Source organism: Aspergillus caelatus (assembly GCF_009193585.1).
Source record: "Aspergillus caelatus strain CBS 763.97 unplaced genomic scaffold BDV27scaffold_14, whole genome shotgun sequence".
NCBI lineage: Eukaryota > Fungi > Ascomycota > Eurotiomycetes > Eurotiales > Aspergillaceae > Aspergillus > Aspergillus caelatus.
Window position 1 is genome coordinate 21,748 of NW_022475277.1, and position 27,621 is coordinate 49,368.

Consider the following 27,621-nt stretch of genomic DNA (forward strand, 5'->3'; position numbering starts at 1 on the left):
GAATGGTGAACAGTGTTCACAAAGCATTAAATGATGTTCCATAGTACCCTCCGTGTAGAAGTCAATTGGATAATATGAAATCCACTAATAGACCCACCTAAGTGCACAGTGTCTATCAGCTTTTATTGGTTGCTGGATATCTTAATGGAGCGATGCAGACAGTCAATAAAATATGGATTATTTTGTGCAAGACCATAATAATATCACAGCGTATGATGAGAGGAACCCCATTGCATCAACCATAGCTTTGGTGTGTATGTGCAAACTTATCTTCGAAGTTCTATCACGGAAGTTTGAGGTTTAGCTCTAGCTGCCTGAGATCCTGACTTGCTGAACATTGGGTGTTTTATCTAGGCTGACGCTTTCCAGGTCAAGCTTGTGCCACTGCAGCGGAAAGTAACTGAAGCTTAGTGGGAATACAGTAGCATGCGCATTCTGTAGTCTGTTGGTGCCAACCTTGGTCCAATCGGCCATACAAACAGGCCTTGAAGCCGACTTTTACTAGCCTCACTTTAAGAGGCGGGTCTCCTATAAAGAAGGTTATCCAGCTTCTGGTTGACTTACTAAGGATCCTTTTAGCACTGAGGACGATTGACTACTTTCTATACTAATATCTATAGTTGTGATGGCTCTGGTGTGTGCAAAACGGCGTCGCCACTTGGCTAAATCTGACTGGACTTGAGGATGCGACCTGACAAAGAGCTAGTACCTTTTCTCTCCTAGGAAGCGCAGTCCCCGTCGTGAAAGGTTGCGAATGTCTTTAGCCCGCTCATCATACTCGGCCCCCGCCTTGTCTATTTCAGCAAAACATCCAACTGCAGTTATGGATGTCCCGGTCAAGATAGATTATCTGGCTATACTTTTCTAGAGCTATCTCTAAATCTCCGTCTATAATTAGCATGGGCGTTATTCCATTGTAATCTTGATATCTGCTACCTATTCGGGTTCCTTGCCACGAATACAGCACGCTGACTATCGTAAGTTGATGGAGTAGCTAAAGCTTTATGCTGACGTGGTTTGCACAACAAACTGGAGAACTGCTCATATCACTATTAGGTTTGGTTTCCAGGATCCTAGTATATCAATTCACAGGCTGATAGAAGTAGCTAATTGAGCCTCCTGGTTCAGGGCTAATATAGAAGTGTAGAAATGTATCTTGGCCACATCACTGTAAGAACCGGCATGATGGAGTGACACACTACGATCAGTATTACCTTCTATCAGTAACAAAGTCGGTTGATTCCGCTTATAGCCAATACTACCTCAATCGGTGCAGTAGTCATTGAACAACACAAAGTAGGAGAGGATAGTGTATGTCATAAGAAAAGGTGATGGTCCAAACTTTAATAAACCATGCATATACGAAATACGTAACTACTGATGTATTAACCCCGCACGTAGTCCCTTATGTAGTTCTATACATGCTTAGTATTATCCAATCGGAACCAGCAGGAACTGGAGGAGGACCATGCAGTGTTTCCACTTCGAAGCAGAGATTAATATGATAAAATCATCTACGTGGACCATAGATGGCTTTGCTCTTTTTTACACTACGATGCTGCTGTATTACTTGGTTTGACTTACATACAAGTTCCGTATCATATAGAACGAGGACACTAATGCATATATCGCGACATAAAACAAGTTCAATTATGGGTTGTAGTACGGAGTGGCTGAGGAATTAAAGCTTATGTGGGCTGCAACACCTAGGGGACCTTTCTCAGTAGGTACTCATACTGTTATTCATGACGCCTTGGATTGACAAAATAGCAGCGGTTACTGGTTGGCCACAACGGCGATGTAGGCTCGGCATGCATGTGCTGGCATGTAGTGGACCGGGATACTTGTATAGCGTATCAGAATCAAGCAAATATGTACATCATTTTACTGTACTGATGCCCAATGCTTTGCATCCCTGCCAAAGGATGTAAGGGTCCGAAAGAGGAAGTTCACTTTGAATGATAGCTAACTGCAATGATTCTGTTGTGGAGGTGGTGCTAGCCATTTTAATGGTGCAGTCAACATCTCCAGTACTGTGATGCGCTGGCGTAGGAATGCGACAAGCTGAACAGACAGGCCTACCAACGATGCGTCCTCTACATACAGTTAGTTATATCATTGCCATTATGTAAGTAAATGGCCAATCACCACTAGAGCTAGCTTCCATAGCTCCTGTTTGGTTGTAGAATGGCGATGATCTCTGCGACCGTTCATCTGGGAACGCTATTGCCTTTCGTGTATGCGAGAAAAACAGGATACTACCTGCATAATATACGGTGTCTTGGGAAGTCGGGCATAACGAGGGTCTTCAAGGCCAATTTCCCTTGTATCTGTTACGCAGAATTGGTTTGCCCACTGCCGCCTATCGATGATAATGGATTAATTATACAAGCCGAGATCAAACTTATAAAGGTCTTCATCTACCCAAGATGACAAGATGGAGAGAAGGGCTCCAAGCATAAACACTTTAGCAAGTTGTTTAGCAGTCAGATTCAACCAGCCTTTCCTATCAATTCTTCTCCATTTCTCATCGCCTTTGCAGTCATGACTCGTGTGCGCCAGTCCCTGAACCGTCTCAGCTATCTCTACTACAAAGCGAAAGAGAGTGACGAAGCTCTCAATACCGAGTCTCAGAATGCTGTAGAGACACTCGAGAAAGTTGTGAAGGCCATTCACGAGCTCCAAAAGAAGCCCCCCGGCGATGCAAACTCGTTCTTCAATCTGGCTGGTTATCACGGTGAGCCCTTCCAAGGCCAGGGCACGACCGATCCCAAATGGTGGGGTGGCTACTGTCATCACGCCAATGTCTTGTTCCCAACTTGGCACCGAATGTATCTGCTGCGCTATGAGGATGCTATGCGCACGGTGCCCGGCTGTGAGGATGTTGCCCTTCCATTCTGGGATGAGTGTGAGTTAGACCAGAACAAAAAGCCGATGCCGATTCCCGAGGTTCTCACCAGGGAGAAGTTCAGGCTTGGCAATCAAGATATCCCCAACCCTCTCTTCTCATACAAGCTTCAAAAGGAGCTTAAGCATGAAGTAGATGGTGCTGCCCATCGGTACAGTAAACCACTTGACTACCAAACTGTCCGATACCCGCGCTCTGGCTTGGTCGGCAACGCCTGGGATAGATTGGCGACGCGAAGCCAAAATTCAGACTTTGCACACCATGACTGGTGCACTATTCTACTGAACCGCAATGTCTCGAGTTGGCTCCAGGGAAATATTAAGATAACGCGTGATGGGATCAAAGAAACTAAAATTGCTGACACGACCTCTGTGCTCGGAAGGTATAACTACTGCCTCGATGCTTCTACCTATACCATTTTCTCCAACGTCACATCACAAAAGAATGCACCGATCAAGACGCATCCGCCCCCTACCTCGCTTGAAAGCCCGCATAATGCGATGCATCTCGCTGTTGGTGGTTTTTACCAGCCAGGCGTGTACAACGCTAATGAAATCGCGGGCGCGAATGGGGATATGGGTGATAACGAGACGGCCAGCTTTGACCCGATCTTTTTCTTCCATCACTGCTTCGTGGATTACGTCTTCTGGCTATGGCAACGAAGGCATGGCTCCACCACCAATCTAGTGATAGACCCCAATGATCGCGGAGCGGTACTTCAGGAAGGAGTGGGAAGCATGCCTCCAAAGACCAAGTTAAACATGGATACTGATCTCCAGCCGTTCAAGAAGCCTGACCAAACATATTGGAAATCTAAGGACCTTGTCAATATTGAGAAAATTGAGGGAGACCGCGGATACAAATACGGACCTGGCTCACTCGATCATCTAGCATCTCCCCACAAACCTATTGCGAGCCCGATTAGGGGTCCAGAGAAGGGCGATGATAAGGTGAAGAAGGTGAAGAAGATTACCGTTAACCGTGCGGTACACCGAGGTTCCTTCGTGATCCGTATGTTTGCGCAACCTCCTGGTAAAATGGAGTTGATTGAGATTGGACGGGAGCCTGTATTGAGTCGTTGGGACGTCGAAGACTGCGACAATTGCCGTGACAAGCTTGATGTGGACTTGCTGGTCCCGTTGACCGGAGGTATGCTGGACTATCTGGGCGAAGAAAACAAAGATGGGGAGTATGGTGAGAAGATCACATACCTCGGAGCGGTTCAGTCATATGGACAGATGGACTTTACCGCTAATCTGCAGGACATGGTTCACAATGCTGCCGCCGAAAATCTCCAGGATATTCACCCAAGCGCTGTGAAGCTTGTCCAAGATGTAGATTTACCCTTGCGTTGAGCAGGCCTTCGGCAGCCTTCAGTATCAGACGGTTCATTTCCGCGCAATTTACCTTCTTGTTTGCCCCAGACTGTGTGTCTAGTGGTTAAGGCTTCGTTTTGCTATCACAGCCCACTGCCTGCGTTGGGTGGTATGTATAACACCAGCAATAGTCAACTGAATAGACACCACTTTTTGAATAGCATTACCTGTCGGCTGAAGAGGATCATTTTGGAAATAGCCCCCTTTTGTTACAGAAATACTTTAATACAATCCATATTGATCTGCGACACAACGGCAGTCATTGACATATAGTGTCATGGGTCCGAGCAGCCGATCGACAGTATCATAGGTTGCCAGCCACTCTCATGAGCAAGGAAGAGGTCAGAGTAGTCCTTAGCCTTTGGCCATTTGGGCCGCCCATTCCTCATTCTTCATCGGAGAGGACGGCAGGAAGTTAATAGAGGAACAAATGGTGAGCTACTATGGCTCGGTACATACAAGTCACTGTGAGAAGAAGAGGGCGAAAAGGGGGCCAAGGGTTTCTATGAAGATCGGCACAACAAGGATAGTCCTTCGAACGTTCTATGCGCTGTTCATTGGCTATTACCGCCCGTAGGTGTAGACAATACAAATTCCATCCAAGTGAGATTAATTAACAAAGGCGGATCTCCTATAAAAAGGTTATCTATATTTTGCCTGGCTTACTAGGAATCCAGGACACTATTGTCAATAATATTTACTGTTGCGGTGGCTCTGTTGGGTGCAAAGCGTCGTCGCAACAAAGCTAAGTTTGACTGAACTTGAGTAGGCGACCTGACAAGGTGCTAATCTTGGTTCCTCCCTAATATAGCTCTGGTCTCTTAGTCTCTAGACATAGTACTAATAGACTAGGGTGACGTTAAAGCAAAGGGGATTCAATAACACCCTCATCTTAGTTCATAGTCCACCTAAATATGCACTACCAAATAGCGTTTAAGTGTCGATAAACTTGGTCATCTCCCTCATTCATTCGCACTCGGGTCTAGCAGGGGTTGGTCTGGTGGTGGTACCACCGGCCGTTCCTGCACCATCGTCACGTCCCCAAAGGTCTTCTTGAACTCAGTTATTTCGCTAATGCCCTGTAGGTAGCGCATGCAATGCGGTATCTGCTTACGCCATTCGGCATCAACTAGCATCGCCACCCCGAAATGCAGGCAAGACCCAACAAAGACATCGGCAATGGTGATCTTCTCTCCGACCAGAAATTGATTGCCCTTTTTGAGCTCTAGCTCCAGCCGATATAGAGCTTGAGCCATGGCCTTGCATTTATTTTGGTATAACTTCTCGTTATACCGCTGAAGTGGGCGGGCAGTCATCGTGATGGGATCGCTCGAGGGTATAGTAAGCTCGGTTTCCGCAAAGGATACCCACTCCATGATTTTGGCTGACGCCTCATCTGTCGTGCCTAGGAGCTGAGAGGCCTTGTTGCCCTTAGTGGCGAGATAGGTGGCGAGGGCGAGCCCCTCCACGAGGGAGAACTCGACAACGTTGTTGCCGTCCTTGTCTTTGATGGGGTTTCCCTCAGCGTCCTTAGCAAACACCTCGAGAGTCGGAATCTTGCCCATGGGAAACTTCTGCTTAAATTCCTCTGTCCGGTTAGTGTGGAGAGGAATGAAGCCTGGGGTGAAGGGCACATCTAGGCCTCCGAGGGCGGCGATCACTTGCGCCTGAGAAAACCAATGCTTAGCAGAGATGCTAGAAGCCAAGATATTGATGGAATAATCACTCACTCGTGCACCCCGGGGGTTACCCGAGAAAGCATATATCTGGCCAAATTCAACCATTTTGAAAGATGGAATGCGAGAATGCGATGCTGCTAGCGGCAAAGAGGCTGTCTGCTTCACGCGCTCGTACATATAATATATACTAGACTGAGTGCTCCAACACTAAGGAGGAAAGAAACCAAAAGCAAGATGAGGGGGATGCGCATAAGTACCAGTAGTCTTGCCACGTCATCCTTCGATGGTTATCGGCATAAATACTGCAATGGAACTGGATATAGAGATGTCTAGATACTAGTTGTTTAATTAGGGGTGATCTTAGACAAACAGGGAAGGGGGTGTGCTCCTTAGCAATCTGCAAACCAGATGAGTGGAGACAATTTAAATTCAGTGGTCGAGGTCAGTAGCACTGAGAAGAACAGAATATCATGATATCATGAATCGTCTTGGGATGTGGCTCTCTCCTAAGTATCTAAGAACAATCTTGCGTACGCGAGTATAATCTCACAATCTAATTCCAGGTGGTTTAGGGTCTGTCAACATGAGCCCTAGGAAGCCTTAGGTGGCCTTGGGGGCCTTAGTGTTCTTGACATCCCTTGGCGATTCTGCTCCCGGACCAGAGATGTCGCTGCGTGAGAGCAATCATGGTACTTGTTTCCCTCATCTAACTTTTCCCCGATCAACGCCGTCGAATGTTTCTCATTGATCTGAGCATTCTCCATCCTCGGTCCACGCAAACTTTATCGCAACGCGTGTCGCAACCAAGCCCCTTACGGTTGCCGTAGCTGAGAACACCTAACACATCACAAATGGGATCGCTCGATGTCACCCGATGGTGTGATGTACACGAACACTGCCAAATCATAAGATGTAACTGACATCCAGCGATTTGTGTCTTTGACGTGGATGCCTGCTAAATATGGATGGTTATATCAACAGCAGATGAAACTGTGTAATGTCATGTTAGCATTACATTAGAAGACTAGATAGGCATAAAAGGTGGCTCTCCCCCTCAACTGCAGCCCAGCTTGTAACTAGTCGTTCTCCTCTTTTCACAGATACCTACACATACCAAAACCTCCTTCCCAGCCTTTGACTTGTATTTAATAACGGTAACAGCCTAGCACACAGTTTTATCCCCGTCAATCTCGCTGACAATGGTGTCGAACTGATGGCACCAGTGGCGAAAACCCTCCAAAAATCGTAATTCAGATGCACAGAGGAGTAACATTCACTGTATAATATAACCTAAGAAAGTAATACATGATGTCTTAGTCTAAATGAATTAACGCCTTCTCTTCAATCTGGACGACATTCAAATACCTAGTTGATAGCAGCAGCTAAGTAGGTGTCCTCGCGCGCGCCCACGGCTGTATTTGGTTTCCAGACGCAATATGGGGGGTAACTTAGAAATATGTAAACGGCGAAAGTTCCCATCTCCAATGATAGTTAGCTAGTATTGACATTAACAGGCTCAAACGATCTCCACGGCCAACCATGTGAAGGTAACGGTGTGTTCAACATGAAGAAAACAGCCGACATCGAACCCCTCACAATCAACACAGGGCCGTCCGTCATTGTAGAGATATAACAAAAAATTCTCATGCTTTCCACCACCTCGCTCAGGGGTAATCTGAACGTGTGGGACGTGATCAAAACGTTGTTGAAAACGGATTCGAGTCGGTCCTCCCCCTCTTTGTCGGGTTACAGAAGCTCTCCCGGCCTCGACGCGGCCCACAAGCCCATACTCACTGACACCTACGCGACCTAAATAAGTAGTTGACTTGTCAATATCGGAATGGGATACTCATATATGTGTGAAGAAGGGAAGAAGTGCTCCTTACTGTGATCCATAGGGTGCATCGTCCCTCCCGGCAACTTGCCAGTCGGCTTCGCTATTCCCCTTTCCAACTCTAAGACACGATCGTTCAGTTGCTTGATTTTCGGTTGCGTGCTGTTTGCTTCACTATTTATCATATCAAGCCTCGTGCTAAGTGCTTCGATCCGATACTCGAGCTCTATCACCTGTCCAGAATTATTATGCTTGTCCACCATACCCTCAAGTTTCGAGTCCAAAGCCTGGACGCGCTCTTCGAGAGCATTCAATCTGTTATCCAAGGGTGCTAAATCTTGAGCAGATAAGCTAGAATCACTATCTTGCTTGGGGCGATTTAGCCTCTCCGTCGCTGGCGGCTCAGCTATAACTTGTTCGCCCTTAATGACTCTCAGAAGATCCTTCGCGTATGCAGCGGCTGTCAGAGCAGCATATGGCTGCCATTCATCATTTTTGTGGCTATCAGAATAGTCGCTGATACCTCGGATTACCAGGCATGGAAAGTCATTCATCAGTCCAGCAGCCTCCATCTCGAAGCAGGCAACATCCCACCTGTCACGCAGCTTGTCTCGATGCTGTGGCGACTTTTCCAGAGCATTTCCTGAGGCGATCAGACCCTGATGCACAACAGGTTCGTTGCTTTATCGCTCAACACGGGTTATTGTCATTGTGCGATCGCATGCTTCGCAATCTTCTCCAGGTATATGTCGGTAGTCTGATCTGAAAAGCCGATCTTCATCCCGACCCGGGAATGTTACAGATTTCCACCAGCCGTTCCGGATATACTCATTCATTCTGCCGTTATCAAGGTCATGTTCGGATCCTAGCCCTGTTATGGCGCTCAACAGAATGCCAGGAGGCCTGTTCAGATGGGACTGAATTTGAAAATCACATTCCCCTTCCCATCTTCCCATGTCGTATTGGATTACGCCGCCTTTATGATGTTGTATCAGCATCTCAGGAGACAGCGCTCAATAGCATATGAACGGAACTCCAAATAAATAGAAAATGGAAGAAAGAAATATAGAAGAAAGAAAAGAAAAGTAAGGCAAAGCAAAGTGAATACCAAAGGGCTTGAATGTGTCCACGTACCATGGCCACCTCTTGGAAAAGATACCACAACATCCCCAAGGCGAATGTCCTTATTAGGATCCTTTCGTGGTGGCTTTGGAGCACCTCCCCCAATCCCTACCAGTAAGCCAAATCGTACATTTGGGAATGTGCGCAGCATATTGGCTACTGCATGCGCTGTGGCATTCGTTCCATATACAGACGGCCTGGTAATGACTATATTATGCTCGCCGCTCTGACCTAGGACATAGTTATTGTCATCCTTCTTGCTCCGTGGGAGAGGCTCATCCTCCTTGTCTAGCAACTTCCTGGCTGGCGTCAATTCAACCTGAAGGACGACCACCCAGGCGACCGTGTAATCTTTATGGGTGAGCTTTCTGTGTTTTAGTTAGCATATGATCATTATCCACCCGATTATTTAACCCACTGCACCTTTTCCCATCATTAGTCATGGCCGTAGTTCTGACACTTAGAAAGCTTGGAAAGAACACACAACCAAAAAGTAGTATGATCAGAGTATCGTTGTTTTATAGGTCCCATGCCATCTATTTATCAGTTTTTATTGTAAAGGTGAATCACGACGCCGATCACCTGCGGGCTAGAGTATCGAACCAATAACAACATCAACCTCATGTCGGGTATCCATTGAATGATTACTGACCCCGCCATTGAAACCTTTCCTGCTAGTAAATGCTGGTAGCATTATATTGATTCGACGACTCCAGTTCAAAGCAGTCGATCCTGTTGCCAGAGGTAACTTGTCAGCCAGCCTCACTCTATTCTTTTTGATGTGTTGGCCTTACTGGCCAGAGGCGTTCAGATCTCCATTCGAGAAAGCTGAAGAGGCATCGCCACGTCAGTTTAACTGCCCGATGTTGTTAAGCGAGACACTCTGCTATGCTTTCTTACAGGTCTTTCTTTCAGGTGAGTCAATTGAAAATCTGTTATCGATCTCTGCCACGGCCCAATGCAAATATTTACATTTCCCAGTGAAGTCGAATGGATAATACACTGACAATATATTATTAACGTGGTTGAGTTTAGAGTTCATGGGATATGACTCGGAAAGCCTGCCTGATTTCCAAGGCGTGTTCAGATCTCCCAATCATCCGTGTCGCGCAGTTCGAGTCTCTCTCTTTTTTCTTTCTTATATTTTTGATTGGTCATAAAGGCGGAAGAGGACTGAAGCAGGCAATATACATCTCGGTCGAACATTGGGTATTATATTTGGGTTGGTGCCAGATGTTGTGCTGGCATCTTCTACAGTGCTGCTCATTGACACGCGTTTTGTTCACTTGTGCTGTGACGTAGCCCATGCCCAAAGGAATAACCCGAAGATAACTCAGTATGCCTTATATGGAGTGGTTATTCATGACTAGTTCCCTGACCTCAGTTGATCCATTATTCTATTCTGCCCATGCCTCCAACCACAGACAATATATATTCTAAGAGCTACATGAACCAGCACGGGACTATCCTGTCCTGCACTAGCCGATATTCTGTTCTGTCCCAGTCGTGCCATGAAATAAGTCTTTTCTGTATTCATAGTCTAAAACTATTAGACAACCGATATCATGCAGTATCAACTTGTCGTACCGCGGATACAAGAAACTCTATAACATGGCTTCTGCATATACGAACAGGAAAGGAACCAGATAGCTACCCTCCTCGGCCCTGAAATGAAACTAGTCTAACAGGTTGCGCTTAACCTTTCTTTATTTGCTACCTAGCACCGCAAAGTTGGCATCCATTATCACAAGGTGACTTCATTAGTTGTGTGCTTTATATTGTCGTCCCCAAAATGTATTATTATAAACCTTGTAGAGTCTCCTCTCCTTATCTAAATGACCATGAGGACCACTCAGATACCTATAATCTTTGGCAATAGTACAAGAGTTGCAGCAAGATGCAGCAAGAGCTTTCTAATCAAGTCTTTCTGTAATCACCAAATGATTAAGAAAAATTACTGGGCCGTTGATTTACCATGCAGGACTTGCGTGAAGTTGTTTCGTTCCGAGAACTTAGCAAGTCAGCATATGATCGATGTTGATTATTGAAAAGCTCAAACCGGTTGTATCAAAGGTTCGGAGACTTCCTTCTAGTCAATGCCCATGGATGGCGACAGCACCCTCGACATGACTCAGTATAGCACCAAGATTGGCGAGCAAGCGACGTTTGTTGTTGGGCATATCAGTGGTTGCCCTCAGTGAGCGGAGTATGGCACGATACCACCACAGATGAACCAAAATATTAACCATACTATGGTTGATGGTATGTCACATCCCCTCCCTCCAGGGGGTTTAGCGTGTGATTGACCAATGTAGAGGAGAGCTGAGTCCATGAACCCCTGCAGCCTACCTCAATGGCCTCACAACCGTCGCCTGCCAAGATAGACTCGAGTATTCAGGCCACGCAGGCCACTAGATAGGAATGATCAGACCTATATTCACCCTCAATTGTGCTCCTTGAACTTTAGGCCTAGAACACTAGGTAATACGCCAATTCGCTAAGAGAATGTTCTTCCCATCTGTTCTGCAGTAGAAGCCAATCATTGAAGAATATCCCGCATTGTGTTTGGGGAGCGCTCGTTCCGCATTCCGGGCAGCGCGCTCTTAGAAACAATACAGAATATTTCAAAATGGCCGGCCGTTGAGAGTCTGGACCTGCTTAGAACCCTAATGGCAAGTAGCATTAAACTAGACATGTACTCCAGGCTGCAGCAATTCGTTCTCCCCTCCTGCGAAGAATGGGTGGAAATCTAAGATAAACGATCACTGCAGCCAGTCGAAAAGAGGAGCCCGAAGCGCGAACACCTACGACACAATACATGAGACAGAGCGTACAGAATGTTTAGGGAAATAGGCTGGAGCGTGTCCAAAAGTAGTGACATTACAATTTAAGCTCCCCAATACAATAAGATTTGAAATGTATAGGCTCTTTCAGCTCTCTCTGTCTCGTTGCATTTTTGTTTCCCATTTGAATTCAAGCCGGATGACCACCGTCATTTCTTTGCATACAAAAGAAAGTTTCAACAAGCTAAAATTTGGCAACGATTAACAAATTAATGTAAGGGGGAAAACCCAATTGACAATAAGCGATGGAGTTGCAAAGGAGTCAAGGGGTGACAGGGACGGAAGCAAACAACAAGGTTTTTGGGAACATTGCAATAGCCTGCATTCTTTCAAGAACCTCGAACTTGGCCTCCCGTGCTATTTTTCAGTTCTATGTGCAGTATCCCTAGAGTATTGTTTGGCTTCATCTCGCGTTCTGGTTTCTCTATCGCTAAATATTCAGCGTGGAATAGACTGGAATGAAGAGCTCTTGTGCGGTTTCCGTCTTCAAAGATCCCTACATAATCCCTATCAAATGCTAAGCTAGGGTCATCATGAGCTTCATTGAAAACAGCAGGCTCGTGGTGGAAACCCCTTTTCCTTAATTCCAATGACATTGGAGAGCCCCTACGGAATGGTTAGTTTGCGGCCATACATAGTTGGGTATGGCAAGGGATAATAACCCTGTACCGAAGTGACGGATACGTCGTGTCCCCCGCAGGGCTGGGGAAGTGGAGCACAAAAATGTTCAGAACCAAGTTGCTGAATGCACTTGTCATTTCCTATTCGATACTTTTAACTACCGTTTCTACAACATTCTAGTGACAGGATGTTGTAAATTGCTCCCCCTTTAGTGGCAAGGGAAGCATACTGGTTTCAGGGGATCGATGTTCCAAGAATGCATTTCTTGTATATCCCTTGCCAGAGCAAAACTTGTATAGAAGCACGAATCTATAAAAGCCGGTATAACCTCCAGCTATCATGATCCATTCATCGACAACACTAAGTCATTTCGACAACAGGACACCAGCGCCAACCTTGACCTTACCTCTCATCCACAGCCCATTCCATCTAGTGGCCATCTATTCCAAAGTGATAACACTATCCCACACTTAGCGTACGTACTTCCGCATCATCAGGATCAGATTATCCCCCCGCACCTGTCACTGCAGCTATTAACAGCTCGGTTCCTCACAGCGTCAAAATGCAATTCACCTCTTTCAAAGCTCTGGCTATCTTTGCCGCTTCCCTCTTTGCATTCTCTGCGACCGCTCGCCCCAGCTGTGAGACGGGAGCTACTTGGCCTGACCATGGCGATTGCCACAGCTTCTTCGAATGCTCTGCTGGCGGAATTGCTGTCCGCAAGACTTGCGGCCCCGGAACGGCATACAGCTCTAAGTTCGGGATCTGTGATTATGAGGAGAAGGTTGGGTCCTGCCACGGCCATGGTTCTGGGAGCCATGACGAGTCGCAGGAGGGCCATGGGGAGCAGGTGAAGGGTCACGGCAATGACCAGTCCTCGGGGGGCCATGGTCAGGAAGGGAAGAAGAATGACAATGGCCAGGGGTCAGAGGGCCATGGTCAGGAAGGGAAGAACAACGGCAAAGGCCAGTGGTCAGAGGGTCATGGCCAGGAAGGGAAGAACAACGGCAATGGCCAGCAGGAGCACGGTGAAGGAAGTCATTAGTTTGCCACTAGGGACTGTTGACTCAGGCATAGCTGTCATTTTTTGGTATTATTTTGTCTTTCACGTCGGCGTTGCATCAGTTACTTTTACTCGAATAAGAAATATAATACGATGAAATCTTTTTACTGAATTCCATCCAGAAACCTCACCTAGTTTCTCACACCAAGACCCTATCTTTGGGGCCCTGGGTCATCCCATGGTATCGTCACAAAAAAACCCTAAACTAGCGACCTGGCCAGTACCTAACCTCTTAAGAATATTGCGCGTACTTAGCAGCCGCCAAAGATTCGAAACCTGCCCCGCCTCCCTGGTTTCCTTGGAATTGAATTGGCATTCTCAGGCTCATTTGAAGTTGATACAACTGGGTTTATGTTTTCCCAGATCATTAGATATATTTGGAACCGTTTAGTGAATAAAGTCTATCGGAATTCTCATGCCAAGGAAGATAATAGCAATGTTACTCATCAACCCTGCATAACCCCAAACACAAAATAACGGCGTCGCGTGTCTTGAGCTCGCGTCACCGATCGCTGCCAAGACAATGAACACATTAAACGCGACATGACTGAGGTCTCGGTGAAGATGAGCAAATAAATTCGGACACCCTTCGCTGTGCGAAAAGGGCTACAAAGGAAATTAAAAAAAAAAAAAAAATCTCTCGCATTCAGGATGGCATCTCTCTACTAGGTACGCCTTGTTACTTGGACCCCAGCACATGTGACCGCGACTATCAATATAGCATTGGGCTTCCTGAAAATGCCTTGCACCCTAGAAGCGGTGAGGCCCTTTTCCAAATCCTGAAGAATTTCTACAATGTTCTGAGTATGGTAAAACGTTGATGTCAGTACGAGCCCCGGAGATTAGCTTATTTCATAAAAGGTGTTTGAATTGGGTTTCTCTGATCCTGCATGAAGAGGATGCAAGCTTGCACCAGTGTACTGTTTATAGAAGCGAGCTAACTGTGTATAACTTAGGGTAGGATTTAGATCGTGACTCAATGTGGAGGAGGCTCCTCACTCGTATTTTAGCGCACCGCCACTGCCGTGAGTCACGTTCACTCATCCTGGGTCAATCTCTGGGTTGTCGGTGGAGAACTCGCTTCCAGACCAGTTCTGCTCTTGGAAACAGAGCTTGAATGAGTTTAAATATTTACCTATTCATGAGAATATTTTCATGTCTTTATTTCTAAAGCAAATCGAGTTTTCCTACTGTACTTTTTGTTCAGCCGTTTTTTTTAGCAGTCTGGTTTAGCAGTTCTTTTTAGATTCTTCTTGGCATCTTTGAGCGTGTTTTAGGATAATCTACGATACCCATGGCGTCTAACGAGGAAAACCGACCTATACCCCTGACGTCATACGAAACAGCCCTATGTGTGGTTCCTCCGTCGCGTTTAACCGGAGATATTGACCGTCTACGTGCTTTATATGACAAAGCACATGGAAGATGGCCGCCACATGCCAATCTGATTTACCCATTTGTGGCTCCAGAGGCACTTCCTCAAGCATCAAATCTGCTGCAATCGGTCCTAAGCGACAGGAAAGAAGTTGACCCCATCCGTCTGCGGCTGGATAAACCAGATTTTTTCGCCCACAAGCGCAGTAATACAGTTTATCTCACGGATAGTGGAAGCGACGGTTTGAAGGCCCTAACACAGCTACAACGAGATATTATAGATGCTTTCGGTGGCCAATCGCGGGCCTCTGGCCAGCTGCATCTCACAGTTGGTCAAAGCGAGGCAGATAATTTGGCCGAGAGACAATTTTTGCTAGAGAAAGTCGGCTTGATTCCTGCCATTGAGTGGGAAGTGGAAGAACTGGTGATTCTGATCCGTGACCGATCGCAGGGGCTAGATACTGCTTCCAGCCCAATGGTAGTCTGGGGCGCTGTTTCACTGTCTGGTACACCTTCATCTAACTCTCAAGCTCTTGAATACTCCTCGCCATCCTCGTTGCCAGCTCACTCGGAGACTACGTTTCAGTTCTCGCCTGCTGAGGACGATAGCGAAGAAGGGAAATGGAATGCTATCCCAAAGTCACCTTCGTCAGCGGAAGGCAAGCCGATGGAATCACCAGTAACTGTTGCGTCGTACAATGTTCTCATCGAATCCCCCCATCCGCCTCCGACAGAGAGGTATCCCCTACTCCTCCAAAATCTACTCTCCGACGCTGCAACCGCCGATATTCTCATCCTGCAAGAGGTAGCCGACGACTTTTTGTCCTTCCTTCTCCGAGACAAGGAGATCCGCCTCCGTTACCCCTTCGCAACCCATGGACCACCCGATCAGGCCGAAATCGGTCCGCTAAACAGCCTCCGAAACATCGTCGTGCTCAGCCGTTGGCAGTTCCGGTGGGAGTGGCTGCCGTTCGACAAACGGCATAAAGGCGCAGTCGTACTTCAGCTAGAGGACTTGGGAACCTTCCACGACTCGAAATTCTTCCCTCTCGTTGTGACAGGTGTACACCTGAGCTGTGGTCTCATTGACAGTTCTATCATGGCGAAACGGTCCCAACTCCAAACGGTACTCAGATATCTGTCTGGAAGTTACCCCAATAACCACTGGGTTGTTGCGGGAGATTTCAACATTGCGACTTCATCTTACACCATCGATACTGCATTGAAGCGGAGGTCGATCTCGGTGCAAGGCGCGTCGGTGCTGGCATCTCTGGACGCTATGTTGACTGAGGTCGGTCTCTCGGATTGTTACTATGCTAGTCGTGCTAGCAGTGCCGCCAGTAGTGGCCTAGGGAACCCCCAGAGTAGGTTAGATCTTGGAACATTGTATGAAGGCGAGGAAGGCGCAACATATGACCCAACTGAAAACGAACACGCCGCAAGAATCGCAGGACAAAGCTTTCATAGTCGGCCTCAAAGATATGATCGGGTTCTAGTACGTGGTGAAGAATTCGAAGTTCTCTCATATAACCTATTCGGATTTCCCAGTGGAGAGGAAAGCCAGCTTGCAAGTGATCATTGGGGAGTGAGAGCGACATTCAAGATGGATGGCCCGAGTTCTGGAGATCTGGGAAGCGAAAAGGCCTCCATCGCAATTGAAAAGGCAGCATCGAGTCTTGGAGGTGTCGATGGCTTGAAGAAATGTCTGAAGGAGCATCGGGTCTTTCCATCCGATGAGGAAATTTCACAGCGGAAGGAGGCTTTCGAGTTAATCAAACAGCTCGTCAACCAGCGTGATGCTAACCTGCCAGCTGATACTAAGGTAGATCTGTTGTTTGCAGTTGTACCTGTTGGCTCATATGGCTTTGGCGTATGGAACAGCTCGTCCGATATGGACATTCTGGTCATTGGGCAAGTCAGTCCACGAACATTCTTCGCCCTGATGATTGCAAAGCTACGGCGAGCAACAGACAACGACATTGCGATTCTCCGAAAGGTGAAGGCAGCATCTGGAACAATGTTGGAGTTGGAGGTTCGTGGAGTACGCATTGATCTACAGTATTGTGCAGCAACCCGTGTCGTTGAAAGGTAACTCCTGCTTTCGCACATATATTTCCTCACATAGTATGATAGCTAACGCAGTTTATAGCTGGCCCCAAGCTCTAGATCTCCCTGCAGGGGACTCCACCTTTGACCTCCCCATACAATCATTGCTCAAGCTCAACTCCCTCCGCGACATGCACTATCTGCAACGAACAATCCCAGACCTAGCGTCGTTCCGTCTTGCTTATCGGTTCATCAAGATGTGGGCCCAGCGACGCGGGATCTACTCCTCCAAGCTGGGTTATCTTGGGGGGATTCACATTACCTTGCTCTTAGCGCGTATTTGTACGTTCTCATTCCGCCAAGCCGGCAGCATCTCAGCAGCGGATATCATCACCACATTCTTCAAACACTATGCACAGTTCAACTGGGAGAAAAATGTCGTCTATGATCCCAGTTTCTATAAGTCAGCACCGCGATACTTCCGACCTCAAAGAGAGCCTTTGGTGATCCTTAGCCAGCACCAACCGAAGGTCAACGTTGCGCGTGCAGCTTCTATCCCTTCGACAAGAACATTGGTGCAAGAGTTCCAACGGGCAGATCAGCTCTTGTCAAGACAAGATGTTACCTGGGAACAGTTGGCTGGGTCTGTTAAGGACCCCACCGGCGCAGACGAATTCCTTAAATCATATCGAAGTTATGCAAAGGTGAACGTCCAGTACTGGGGCGGTGCAGCCACAAAAGGCAGAATGCTGGTCGGGTGGTTGGAGTGGCGATGTGTATCGCTTCTCGTTGGTAGGTTACACCCATTGCACACTTTTCAATCGTTATGAGCTAAACATGGATAGATATCCATCGGAAATTTCCCGATATCCACGCCCGGATCTGGCCGGCCCGGTTCACAGATATGGAAGAGGTGGACGAGACTACAAAAGAATATCAAGGTTGCTATTTGATTGGTCTGACTAGGGAAAGTACGCCAGGGGCAACCCAGTTAAGCGATGCCGACCGACAATCGGCCCAGATCTCCCTCTTGGCTGTGCTGAATACCTTTGCCGAGCAAATCCGTGAAGACGAGAACTACTTTGATAGTTCCTCCAGCTGGGTTGACGTCAGCCTAGTTCAGCCATCTGCACTCAGCGGTCTTCGAGTCGATAGTTCCAACTGGGGAAATGCGGCTTACGATGAAGACTCATTCGATGATGATGAAGATGAGATTGATCTGGAGGATGAAGAGAATGAAGAGCTAACGCAGCCACGCCAACGGACCATGCCTATCCGTGGCGCGAAGGCCGTCGCGATTCCCGAAGGGACAAAGCTACGGTCTGCTAGTGATGTTCTAAACCGACTTCGCTGGGATGCGGAATTTGATATTGAAGATTACATTGTCGGCTATGACGATCGCTTCCTTGGGGAGAGGGAAATGCCGGTAGGGCAATGGAAGGCAGATCTGACCGATGAAGCGTTTATCCCCATGCATCGGATTCTGTACTTCAAGAGGAAGAGTGATGGAGTGAAGGTTTGGGATCGAGAGACGAGGACCGATCTACTGTTCGGTAGTGGTGTATCGAGCCAGGTGCAGGAATGAATAAACAGTTATATGGTATACTGTCGGACCGCTCTATTCGAGGGGTGCTAAAAGTTATATCGTATAGTGATCTAGATGACAATGAATATCATCAGTCAATTCTCACTTTTATATCAACATTAACCTGATAGGCTGGAATCTGGATATTTCTAAGGCGTATGGTTATGTAATCGTACTACAGAAACAAACTCGAAAACAAAACAATATGATATCCCTACATCTAACATTGAACCTGTAGTATAACACCTGATTTGTAACCATAAGTCATTCAAGCGTTCAATCCCACTGTATCTCACTCTTCTATCCCCAAACCTCCCACTTCAACACCATGTCTACCCCACCAGGAGCTCCTTCACCGCCACCGCCACCCGAGGATCCTCGCTCCAAAATCTCACCCTTCGTTCTAAAACTGCGGAACGCTCCTCCTAACTATTTCTATCAGGCAGCACAACCATCTCCAATAGTCGACCTATCTGCCAAACCCACAGGCCCCTACTTCTTCTACGGCACACTAACCGATCCATGCATGGTTTCAGAGATCCTCAACCTGGGCAAAGAGCCCGAGCTCCGACCCGCATTTATTCAAGGTTACGAAAGTAAGATGTGGGGCCAATACCCGGCCTTAGTGGACACCTTTAGTGATACCGTTGTTGAGGGTGCCGTATACTATGTCCAAAGTGCGGAGGATGGAGGAAGGCTTGCTGCGTATGAAACCAATAACTACCGCACAGAGTCCTGTGTGATCAGATACACGGACGGCAAGGAACCGGCAGAAGAGCTTGGGTATGTGTTTAAATTTGTGGGAAATCCGAATGACTTGCATGATGGGAGATTTGAGTTGAGGGCTTGGTTGAAGCTGATGGGGAGGGAGGCAGCGGTGGAGAAGTTGGATGCTAAGATTTCTTCTGCATGATTCGTGTTCATAATCTATCTAGACGGCCACTATTGAACGTTCAAACTGCATAAAACATAATAAGTGACTTTCCTTTATTTGAGAGAATGGTTTGACCATCTGTAATATTCATACCTTTCCGGGCAACATTAATATTTATCTACAGTCCATACGTATTTCAGACCGTGTGTAGCTAGAACAGGGTCTATAGAGTATCAATACCTAACAATGGACAATTTCAGCCCTTAATCTAGGTTATCTATATTGCTTTGTACACCAGTATGGTAAATACCACAGAGTCACGGACTATCAGGCATTAACTTGTGTATCAGTTACGCAGTCCTTTTGTTCTAGCAGGTTGTTACAAATACGCTGTTTATGTTGATACTGATTTCATCTATATGGTTCAGTTTTGTATATCCCACCTTCGGCATTGACATCAGCCTCTCTGACTACCACTACCAGCACCGCCTTCGGGAATCCATAGTCTATGGCTATGCTAATAAATTCCGATTATATTGAAAGCCTCCTGGGAAGCCCGGGGACAGATTCCAAGGGGAGGGAGAGGCAAGTAACCCAAGAGTGATATGTTTGTACAAGATGTTGCCACGAAGACTGAAACCCCGGCCTGAAGACGAGCGGACCAAGGTTAGTGGGATGAATGCTTTATCAATACCGCATCTCAAAGCCAAAATGTCTTCTGGAAGTTTTCTTATATCCTTGTGACTGTACAGTGCAGAGTTAATTGACACAACACGGTTTAAATACCCAGCCTATCCAGAGGCTGCACAAGAGCTCCTACCAGTTAGAAGCCATCACTGCAGGTCTCAGGATAAGACAGAGTTAGACTATGCGGAGCTCTGCGGATCCTTTCCAAAGAGCTTCGACGGTCTAGATCTTTTATTCAACCGGAAACGGAAGAGTGGCTCTGAACTTAATTTGGTTACCAAGTAGACAAGGTCTTGGTCGAAATCAAGGATTTTGTTTGGGATGAGGTACTCACTGTGTCATTTGTGAAGCCCTAACCTCTCGAACTCTCTGAATTCAATGCTTTTCAGAATACCCCCTTTTAATGTCCACTAGATATATGCCTACTAGGGATCCATAAAATTCTCCGACAAATTCCCGTAGAAGGCAAAAAGCTTCCATAAGCTGTGACCAAAGAGACAGATCCATAGATCCTCCGGTGGATCCACAACCGCCAAGAACTGACGTCTTACCGTAGTCCTACTGAAGATCCCCAGGCAATTGACCCGAACTTTCTACATGTCACCTCACCACCATGTCCTCCGAATCGCGTAGAAATGCAAGTAGACAGCGCGGTAAATACACCACTAGAGCATGTGAAGAATGTCGACGGCGTCGAGCGAAGGTTAGTCAAGTGGCTATATGATCAACAAGTGGGCGAGGGTCAATCGACACGGGCGATTGTATTACTAACGAAAAGTGCCAGTGCGATGGAAACAAACCGTCCTGCTCCAGATGCTCGCAATGGCGCATTCTCTGTCAGTATTCTGTCGCGGAGGATGGTCGGAGACCAGCATCCAAGACATACGTGCTTCTCCTGCGGCAGAGGATAGAATCTCTAGAAAGACTGCTGGAACGACATGGAATTGATGCGAGGGAATCTCAAGTACCCGAACAACTGCCATTAGATAGGGGGTCCGGCATGAACGGCACTATACGACATGATGACACTTCTTCGGATATGGATAGCCTGGCCGAAAATTTTAAGGGCAGGCTTGCTCTGGACGAATCGCTGAATTTCGACCAAGATGGCGAGATGAGGTATTTCGGGCCGACGAGTGGACGACTTCAGTTTCAGGGTTCTTCCAGTAATCGTGTCAGTATTGATGGCTCTGCTTTTTCGGTCTCTCCGCCGGATCAAGTGTCGGATAGCTACGGGTATATCGACCCCATTGACCCGATCACAGCTGGGATGGGAGTCCCGAAGGACGTTCAGGACCATCTGATTGATCTTTACTTCAAGTGGGAGCAGCCATGGTATGCTGTTGTCGATGAGGGGCTCTTCAGGGAAAGCATGAATAATGGTGGGCGGTACTGGACTCCGCTATTGCATAATTGCATCCTTGCTTTAGGGTCACGATATTCCGATCGTGTCGACGTGCGATCGGACCCCGATGATCCAAATACAGCAGGGAAGGCATTCCTCGAAGAAGCGAAAACCCAGCTCCACAGGGAGACGGAAAGACCCAGCCTAACCACTATCCAAGCACTAGGCCTGATTGGGATGGTGTATATTGTAAGACACCATTGTCTGTGTCTGTGTTTGTCAGATATTAGTACATGCTAATGATAACAGGCGATGGGGGCTGACGCCGCTGGCTGGCTGCACCATGGGATGGCGAACCGACTGAGTCTCGATATGGGCTTGAATCTGGACCCGGCTGGATTTGAGGAGACGAATGCAATGACTCCACGAGAGATTCAACTCAGGAGGCAGATTTACTGGACCTTATACTGTCATGATAAGCTGTCATCCAGTTATACGGGACGGATTTGCTCCATGCTTGTGAGTTCGACTGGTCTGTAGATGGCACAGTATTCTGACAGATGTAGGACTCTCAAGGAGCCGTCAAAGTACCGGATGACGATCCTATATCCAATGTAGAGATGAGTCCCGCTCATAAAGCATTCAGACCACTACAGCGAGCCATGATTAGCGTCTGCCGAATACAGGAGAGAATCACTTTATCACTGTAACAAAATACCCAACACTCACCTCTATGCCTCAGCTAACGGTTTCAGATGGGCTCCCAAACCCCTCCTCAAGGAGCACCAACGACCGGCCTTCCTCAAGTCCTGTCTCCTAGACCTAAGGTCATGGTTCTACGACCTCCCCACAGAGTTAAGGATTGACCGTGCAAATGACATCCCTCAAGCTTACACACTCCACATGGTGTACCACACGGCAAGAATCCTTTTAGCAAAACCATTCATCATGAGAGAGAACCCACCGTCAAAGCCCAAAAACGAAACCACCGACCTAGCTCACTCAATCTGTCGCGAATCCGCCCGTTCCATCTGTCTCGTCGCTCAGAAATACCGACACACCTTCGGGGGATACCATCTGAGCCCGATCACAGCAACTCACTGCACATTATCTGCAGCGTTGGTCCTCCTCGATGAAACCGAGAATCTAAACGCCCCCTCACATAAGAACAAACTGGCCCTGTGTCTAACAGTTTTGGACGAGCTATCTAAATCGTGGTATCCGGCAGGCCATATCGGACATAACCTGAGGAAGCTTTGTCAGTCTGCCATCTCAGATGTCACATTTTCTTTAGAGAAGGGGTTCTATCCGTTCGAAACAAACCCCAGCCCCCCGCTCGACCTAGGCGTCGAGCTCCCGAATGTCATCGACGAGATTGAATCAAACCCAAGCGTCAACCCGGGTAACGCACTGGCCAATCAAGTAGAACTGTCAGTCCCTATGGAATCACTACCCGTCGATTACGGGTTCTTCGATATCCTCAATCAAATCAATTGGGAGCGGATGTGGTAGTGCTGTTACTATACATCTGAACAATCTACCAACCATACACCTAGAAGAGGGGCCCAATGATAACACCCAAGAATCAACCATGAAAAACCCCACCTAAAAAACTGACATAACACATGAAACAACAACCCCAAGATTGATTTGTCAGTTCATGCATCTCTATCTCTCGATAAAGTTCCATCCCCTCGGGCTATGACCTCATCAGCGGAAGATATATTCCGCACCGCAAAACCCTATATAAACCTGGTGCAAAAACCACTTCAAACTCAATTCTAAAATCCCCAGATAATAAATACCGAACCAGAATGTCCCACCTAACTTACTACAACTACCCCGGCGTCGGCGAACGCAACCGCCAAAACTTCAAATACAGCCAAGCCGTCCGCATCAGCGACCGCATCGAATGCTCCGGTCAAGGTTCGCCCTCTCCTCTCTAGGTACATAACCAATATGCCAATCCTACTAACTTGAGATGCAATAATAAAAAAAAAAAAAGGCGGCTGGGACCCCAACACAGGCGAGTTCTACAAAGAAATCAACGCGCAGATCGACCAGGCGTTCGCGAACGTGGATCTGGCGCTCAAGACGGCCGGCGGGAAGGGCTGGTCGCAGGTGTATCGCGTGAATTCGTATCATGTGCCCATCAATAATGAGGCGTTGGAGGCTATGGTGAGGAATTTTAGGAAGTGGATGCCGGATCATGAGCCGTTGTGGACTTGTGTGGGGGTTACGAGGTTGGGGGAGGATGATATGAGGGTTGAGATTGAGGTTGTTGCGCATGATCCTAAGTAGAGTGGGGTGATTGGATTGATGAATTTATGATGTTATTTGGCTTTCTATTCTTTCTAAATCTTTGGTTGGGGGGGGGGAACTTGGGATAGAATATCCTCTAACTAACCTCCCAGACCTCCAGGGACCCTCGTCTACTTTTATGAGTATATTGACACCAGTAGCTAGTATTTGGGCAAAAGGGAAGACAATGTGGTGCATATATTACTGCAGAGCACACCGTAGACACAGAATGATAAAGAAGTAAATTCGTAGTCGTTCAAGAACCAATCTAATATTTTACCCATCCCATCCCATCCCAAACCCCTCTAAAACCATCCCAAACCAACGCCTTCTCCCTACACCACTTTAACATGAAGTGTATAACCTCTATAGCCCCATCCCAACACACCATACGAGAAAATTCCCCTATGACCGCTTCCGTTCCAGACCCAAAATACCCTCCACCCCCTGAATAACATCCCCAATACGTCTCCGATGACCCTCCCTATCCTTCATGCGCTCGGTGGCATAATATGGCTCCATCCAGGACGGACTCTCCCGATACCGGGAGATGTTGTCCAGCTCGGCATAGTTCCGTGTAGTCTGATATGAGGTACTCAGGGAATCAGTGTTAGGGGTCGATCCCGTAACTATCGTTGTAGTGGTCGTGGGGTTTGATTTAGTTCTGGTAGACGGACATGCTATCAGTACCAGAGTAGAATACACAGGACAAATCTTGGAAGTAGGGGGATATTCACGCACGAAGAAGACGTCGTCTTTGACATTTCTCTCTCTCTCTCTCTTTTTCTCTCCCTATCTTCAATAGGAAAGGAAATAGAACCAAATTGTAACACCTAACTCAAAATCCTAATCTGACGTCAATGTCCTACAGCGGAAAACATCTGGGTCTAAAATAACCCATTTATATGCTACAAGGCTACACACATCGACAAAAAAAAAAAAGTCTCAGCTCCGAAAAAGCAATATCTACAAAGGATTCGCTCTTCCAAATCACAAGGAATACCCCGAATAATGATCGATCATCACTCCCGATCACTATCACATCCAATCCAGACACTTCCGGGACACACTGTCAAGAGACCAAAAACTACAAATCATACAATATCACCAACTAACAAATCCCAGTCACAGTCAAGGTACCCGACATGGTCAGGCCAAGTGTAAACACGAGAAACCATCGGCCGAAAGATGTCCGACGATCTACTCGATTGCCCGTATCAGTTTCAGCAAGATGGATAGGTACATACACACCCCGTAATGTACCAAGTACCTAAAGTAAGGTAAGGCAGACAACCCAATGACTAAATGTCATCTATAAAAGGAATGTGTGCGCATGTATGTAAGAACAGTCTGAATCACAATAAATCATGTCATATACCCACTCGACCCTGCATGGACTGGACGGAGAGCAAACGTGTCATTTCCGAGGCGGAACCGGGCCGTTGTGAGCCAGCGAAATAGAAAACTATGATTATCAGATTTTTTTTTTTTTCTTAATCTTAAAAATAATATGAGTTGGAAATGCCAATAAAAAGGCGGAAGGAATCAAACAAGGCGATGGACCCGCTTGGTCTAGACCGGATGAATGGAGTTCGTTTTAGCTTAGCGGGTGCCTTATGGATATTGTCGGAGATTTTCTTCTGACGTCGGTCTAGAACTTCTGCAAACTGGACGGATTGTCTTCCCTGGTGGTCGCCGGGTGGGTAGGGAAAGATTGGGAGGGAGGGGCTAGGTTGGTTTGCGTAGGAGGTGGATGGTTGATCCGTCTATCCTGTTACAGGGCTAAGTGGTCCCCTTGAGGGACGACTCGTTAACTCGGGAGGTGGTGATGGCGGTGGGAATGGAGGGTTGAGGGAGTTTCGTTAGGGCACAGTGAGGCAGGGGATTTAGGGTTCGGTGTGATGTGCAGGGATGTGGCTGCATCGTCGGAGATTTTTTGCTGATCGCCATTACAACTGGCTGGTGGGGTCATTTTAGTTGTCGGTGTGGCTGGACGGTCAAAGGAGGGGTAAATTCTAGTGTGACCTCTGTATCTACTTGCTTATCCTCTACCAGATGCTCTCTACTCAATGGGTCTCAAGTGTAGTCTCAAAAGGTGGGAGATTGTATTGTCTAACTGTTGACATAGGAGATAAGAAAATAAAAAAATAAAAATAAAAATAAAAGCAACTTTTGGGTATATCACGACCAGACACCTTTTCGCCAACCAACCCGATCAATCAACGAATGGAGAGTACTCGACTCATTAAGGTAATGTATTGTACAGAAACATGACAGTCATAACCAGGGCGAGGCGCAAGACAATCAAAAATTAAGCGCGAAATGTCTCAGCCCCCTTGGTATGTCGCCACATCCCGCTGGGGACCATGTTTTGTTTGAACATGGCCAGCTCCTTCTGAAGGGCCTTGTTCTCTTCCTGCAGCTCTTGCATGTAGGCAATTGCATTGGTCAGGATCTCCGACTTCTTGAGCGACGCTGACCCGCTCTTGCTGGACTTCTGGACTCCGCCACACATGGCCTTCTCCAGGGCCACAAACTTGGCGTTCATGTTGGTGCGATACCGCTTCTCAATGATGTTGTGTGCAGCACGCTTCGCGGCGTTGCGCCCACTGGTTGTTGTGGCCGTCGTGGTCTGGCCCGTGCTGGCATTGCTAGCATTGGAGTCAACCGACGTGGTGCGGGTCATCTTGCGGTTGACGGGAGGCGATGTGGGAGTCGCCTGAGGGGAAGTGTGGGTGGGATATTCTTGGGGTGCGAGTTCAGGACTGGAAGACCATGTCGTCTCGCGTTTCACAACTGGGGTGGTCTTGCGGCGGGTGGATTGTCTCCCGGGGGCAGGAAGCATCTCTGCGGGAGCAGCATAGGTAGGAGACCAAGACTGATCATCACTTTCCAGGTCCTACTATATTGTTAGTCATGGTTCCAAGAGTATATCCGATGATTCATAACCTACCGAAGTGATGGAACCGGCATCTTCGCCCGAATGGTTGGAGATGGTGAATCCACTGATATCAGGAGGGGGTGCGAAGAAATCGGCGGGGAAATCCTTGGGATCCACTCCCATAGGCTCATTGGGCACATCGAGAGCGAAGTTCTCGGGCATCATGGTGTTTAGCGAGAAGAGATCGATGGCACTGTCGTAGTTCCAGTTGGCCGACAAGGGATCGGGACCCTTGGGGGCGGGGAAGGTATCGTAGGGGCGGTGCATGGGGCTGTGATGGCTCATGTACATGCGTTCGTCGTCACTCAAGGTGAACGAAGGATCTGTTCTAGTGTATGCCATTGATGGTAGTGGTTGTTGTTGACGTTGTGGTAGTCGAAGGTCGACAAGATATAGTTGGTATGGTAGATAGAGATATAGATCGGAATCGGATATTGCCACCGGGGGGAGAGGAATGGATATAAATAAATATCACAAAAAATGTCTTAATCTTAGAACCGTGGATCTGGTAGACAAAATAAAATAACGGCAGCGAGTGTGAAGCTTCTTTATAAAGGAAACGAAAGTTTTTTTTACACGGTGATGTAATTTAGGGCCGGTATAATAAAAAAAAAGCACTTAATTCCACCAAAAACATTATTAGAATGCAGCACAAGTGATTTGCCCGGTGAAGGACAACCGAGATCACCCCAGCCGGATCATCAGCATCCAGACTCGGTCGGCTCCGATGACAGTCGTCATTCCCATGTCCAGTCAGGAGCAAAAAAGAGGAAAGGGACCATGAAGGTGGAGACACTTTGGATCGATGCACGACCGTTGAAGGGAAGAAACGGAAGGCTCAACGCCAAGAGGATGTCCGGCCGAGTCTCGGGGCCGATCATCCGGCCGTGTCATGGCCTTCAATCGGACTTTTTTTTTTTTTTATGGGACAAAATGCGGAATCCCACTTCGATTTCCTACGTGTGTAGTGAAACCATGGCGGAATTGAATTTATCCCGATTTTGCCCGTCCATCGAAGGTAG

General features: G+C 47.3%; 10 protein-coding genes across 10 annotated transcripts; 6 read left to right on the plus strand and 4 right to left on the minus strand.

Moving 5' to 3' along the window:
* Nucleotides 1-2,544: 2,544 nt before the first annotated feature.
* Nucleotides 2,545-4,263, plus strand: BDV27DRAFT_153243 (tyrosinase family protein; the record flags this gene model as incomplete). The annotated part of the gene is made up of 1 exon (XM_032071741.1): nucleotides 2,545-4,263. The coding sequence occupies one exon, from the start codon at nucleotides 2,545-2,547 to the stop codon at nucleotides 4,261-4,263; it is 1,719 nt and encodes a 572-aa protein (XP_031932245.1).
* Nucleotides 4,264-5,246: 983 nt separating this feature from the next.
* BDV27DRAFT_153244 (glutathione S-transferase) lies at nucleotides 5,247-6,068 on the minus strand (the record flags this gene model as incomplete). Its single annotated transcript, XM_032071742.1, has 1 exon — nucleotides 5,247-6,068. The coding sequence occupies one exon, from the start codon at nucleotides 6,066-6,068 to the stop codon at nucleotides 5,247-5,249; it is 822 nt and encodes a 273-aa protein (XP_031932246.1).
* Nucleotides 6,069-7,479: 1,411 nt separating this feature from the next.
* Nucleotides 7,480-9,362, minus strand: BDV27DRAFT_153245 (nucleoside phosphorylase domain-containing protein; the record flags this gene model as incomplete). The annotated part of the gene is made up of 5 exons (XM_032071743.1): nucleotides 7,480-7,772; nucleotides 7,850-8,440; nucleotides 8,495-8,773; nucleotides 8,932-9,287; nucleotides 9,343-9,362. 5 exons carry the CDS (start codon nucleotides 9,360-9,362, stop codon nucleotides 7,480-7,482), a joined length of 1,539 nt encoding a protein of 512 aa, XP_031932247.1.
* Nucleotides 9,363-12,748: 3,386 nt separating this feature from the next.
* BDV27DRAFT_121173 (chitin binding peritrophin-A domain-containing protein) lies at nucleotides 12,749-13,558 on the plus strand. The gene is made up of 2 exons (XM_032065297.1): nucleotides 12,749-12,858; nucleotides 12,939-13,558. Exon 2 carries the CDS (start codon nucleotides 12,946-12,948, stop codon nucleotides 13,426-13,428), a length of 483 nt encoding a protein of 160 aa, XP_031932248.1. The 5' UTR covers nucleotides 12,749-12,858; nucleotides 12,939-12,945; the 3' UTR covers nucleotides 13,429-13,558.
* Nucleotides 13,559-14,512: 954 nt separating this feature from the next.
* On the plus strand, nucleotides 14,513-18,523 carry BDV27DRAFT_17213 (uncharacterized protein). The gene is made up of 3 exons (XM_032075773.1): nucleotides 14,513-16,908; nucleotides 16,970-17,658; nucleotides 17,712-18,523. Exons 1-3 carry the CDS (start codon nucleotides 14,741-14,743, stop codon nucleotides 18,449-18,451), a joined length of 3,597 nt encoding a protein of 1,198 aa, XP_031932249.1. The 5' UTR covers nucleotides 14,513-14,740; the 3' UTR covers nucleotides 18,452-18,523.
* Nucleotides 18,524-18,742: 219 nt separating this feature from the next.
* BDV27DRAFT_121176 (gamma-glutamylcyclotransferase family protein) lies at nucleotides 18,743-19,414 on the plus strand. Its single transcript, XM_032065298.1, has one exon. It carries the CDS (start codon nucleotides 18,780-18,782, stop codon nucleotides 19,362-19,364), a length of 585 nt encoding a protein of 194 aa, XP_031932250.1. The 5' UTR covers nucleotides 18,743-18,779; the 3' UTR covers nucleotides 19,365-19,414.
* Nucleotides 19,415-20,625: 1,211 nt separating this feature from the next.
* Nucleotides 20,626-22,493, plus strand: BDV27DRAFT_141380 (Zn(II)2Cys6 transcription factor; the record flags this gene model as incomplete). The annotated part of the gene is made up of 5 exons (XM_032069808.1): nucleotides 20,626-20,715; nucleotides 20,797-21,606; nucleotides 21,667-21,876; nucleotides 22,113-22,211; nucleotides 22,281-22,493. 5 exons carry the CDS (start codon nucleotides 20,626-20,628, stop codon nucleotides 22,491-22,493), a joined length of 1,422 nt encoding a protein of 473 aa, XP_031932251.1.
* Nucleotides 22,494-23,171: 678 nt separating this feature from the next.
* On the plus strand, nucleotides 23,172-23,658 carry BDV27DRAFT_153249 (RidA family protein; the record flags this gene model as incomplete). Its single annotated transcript, XM_032071744.1, has 2 exons — nucleotides 23,172-23,283; nucleotides 23,363-23,658. The coding sequence occupies 2 exons, from the start codon at nucleotides 23,172-23,174 to the stop codon at nucleotides 23,656-23,658; spliced, it is 408 nt and encodes a 135-aa protein (XP_031932252.1).
* Nucleotides 23,659-23,962: 304 nt separating this feature from the next.
* BDV27DRAFT_121180 (uncharacterized protein) lies at nucleotides 23,963-24,482 on the minus strand. Its single transcript, XM_032065299.1, has 2 exons — nucleotides 24,400-24,482; nucleotides 23,963-24,322 (listed from the first exon to the last, which is right to left on the minus strand). Exons 1-2 carry the CDS (start codon nucleotides 24,420-24,422, stop codon nucleotides 24,064-24,066), a joined length of 282 nt encoding a protein of 93 aa, XP_031932253.1. The 5' UTR covers nucleotides 24,423-24,482; the 3' UTR covers nucleotides 23,963-24,063.
* Nucleotides 24,483-25,741: 1,259 nt separating this feature from the next.
* BDV27DRAFT_121182 (uncharacterized protein) lies at nucleotides 25,742-27,418 on the minus strand. The gene is made up of 2 exons (XM_032065300.1): nucleotides 26,612-27,418; nucleotides 25,742-26,557 (listed from the first exon to the last, which is right to left on the minus strand). Exons 1-2 carry the CDS (start codon nucleotides 26,939-26,941, stop codon nucleotides 25,970-25,972), a joined length of 918 nt encoding a protein of 305 aa, XP_031932254.1. The 5' UTR covers nucleotides 26,942-27,418; the 3' UTR covers nucleotides 25,742-25,969.
* Nucleotides 27,419-27,621: the final 203 nt, after the last annotated feature.

Coding starts and splice junctions, on each gene's coding strand:
- BDV27DRAFT_121173 (XM_032065297.1), top strand. CDS start 12,946: ATGCAATTCACCTCTTTCAAAGCTCTGGCTATCTTTGCCGCTTCCCTC.
- BDV27DRAFT_17213 (XM_032075773.1), top strand. CDS start 14,741: ATGGCGTCTAACGAGGAAAACCGACCTATACCCCTGACGTCATACGAA. Junction 16,909..16,969: donor GCAACCCGTGTCGTTGAAAG/GTAACTCCTGCT, acceptor CGCAGTTTATAG/CTGGCCCCAAGCTCTAGATC. Junction 17,659..17,711: donor ATGTGTATCGCTTCTCGTTG/GTAGGTTACACC, acceptor AAACATGGATAG/ATATCCATCGGAAATTTCCC.
- BDV27DRAFT_121176 (XM_032065298.1), top strand. CDS start 18,780: ATGTCTACCCCACCAGGAGCTCCTTCACCGCCACCGCCACCCGAGGAT.
- BDV27DRAFT_121180 (XM_032065299.1), bottom strand. CDS start 24,422: ATGTCAAAGACGACGTCTTCTTC. Junction 24,323..24,399: donor TCAAAGACGACGTCTTCTTC/GTGCGTGAATAT, acceptor TCCGTCTACCAG/AACTAAATCAAACCCCACGA.
- BDV27DRAFT_121182 (XM_032065300.1), bottom strand. CDS start 26,941: ATGGCATACACTAGAACAGATCCTTCGTTCACCTTGAGTGACGACGAA. Junction 26,558..26,611: donor ATGCCGGTTCCATCACTTCG/GTAGGTTATGAA, acceptor ACAATATAGTAG/GACCTGGAAAGTGATGATCA.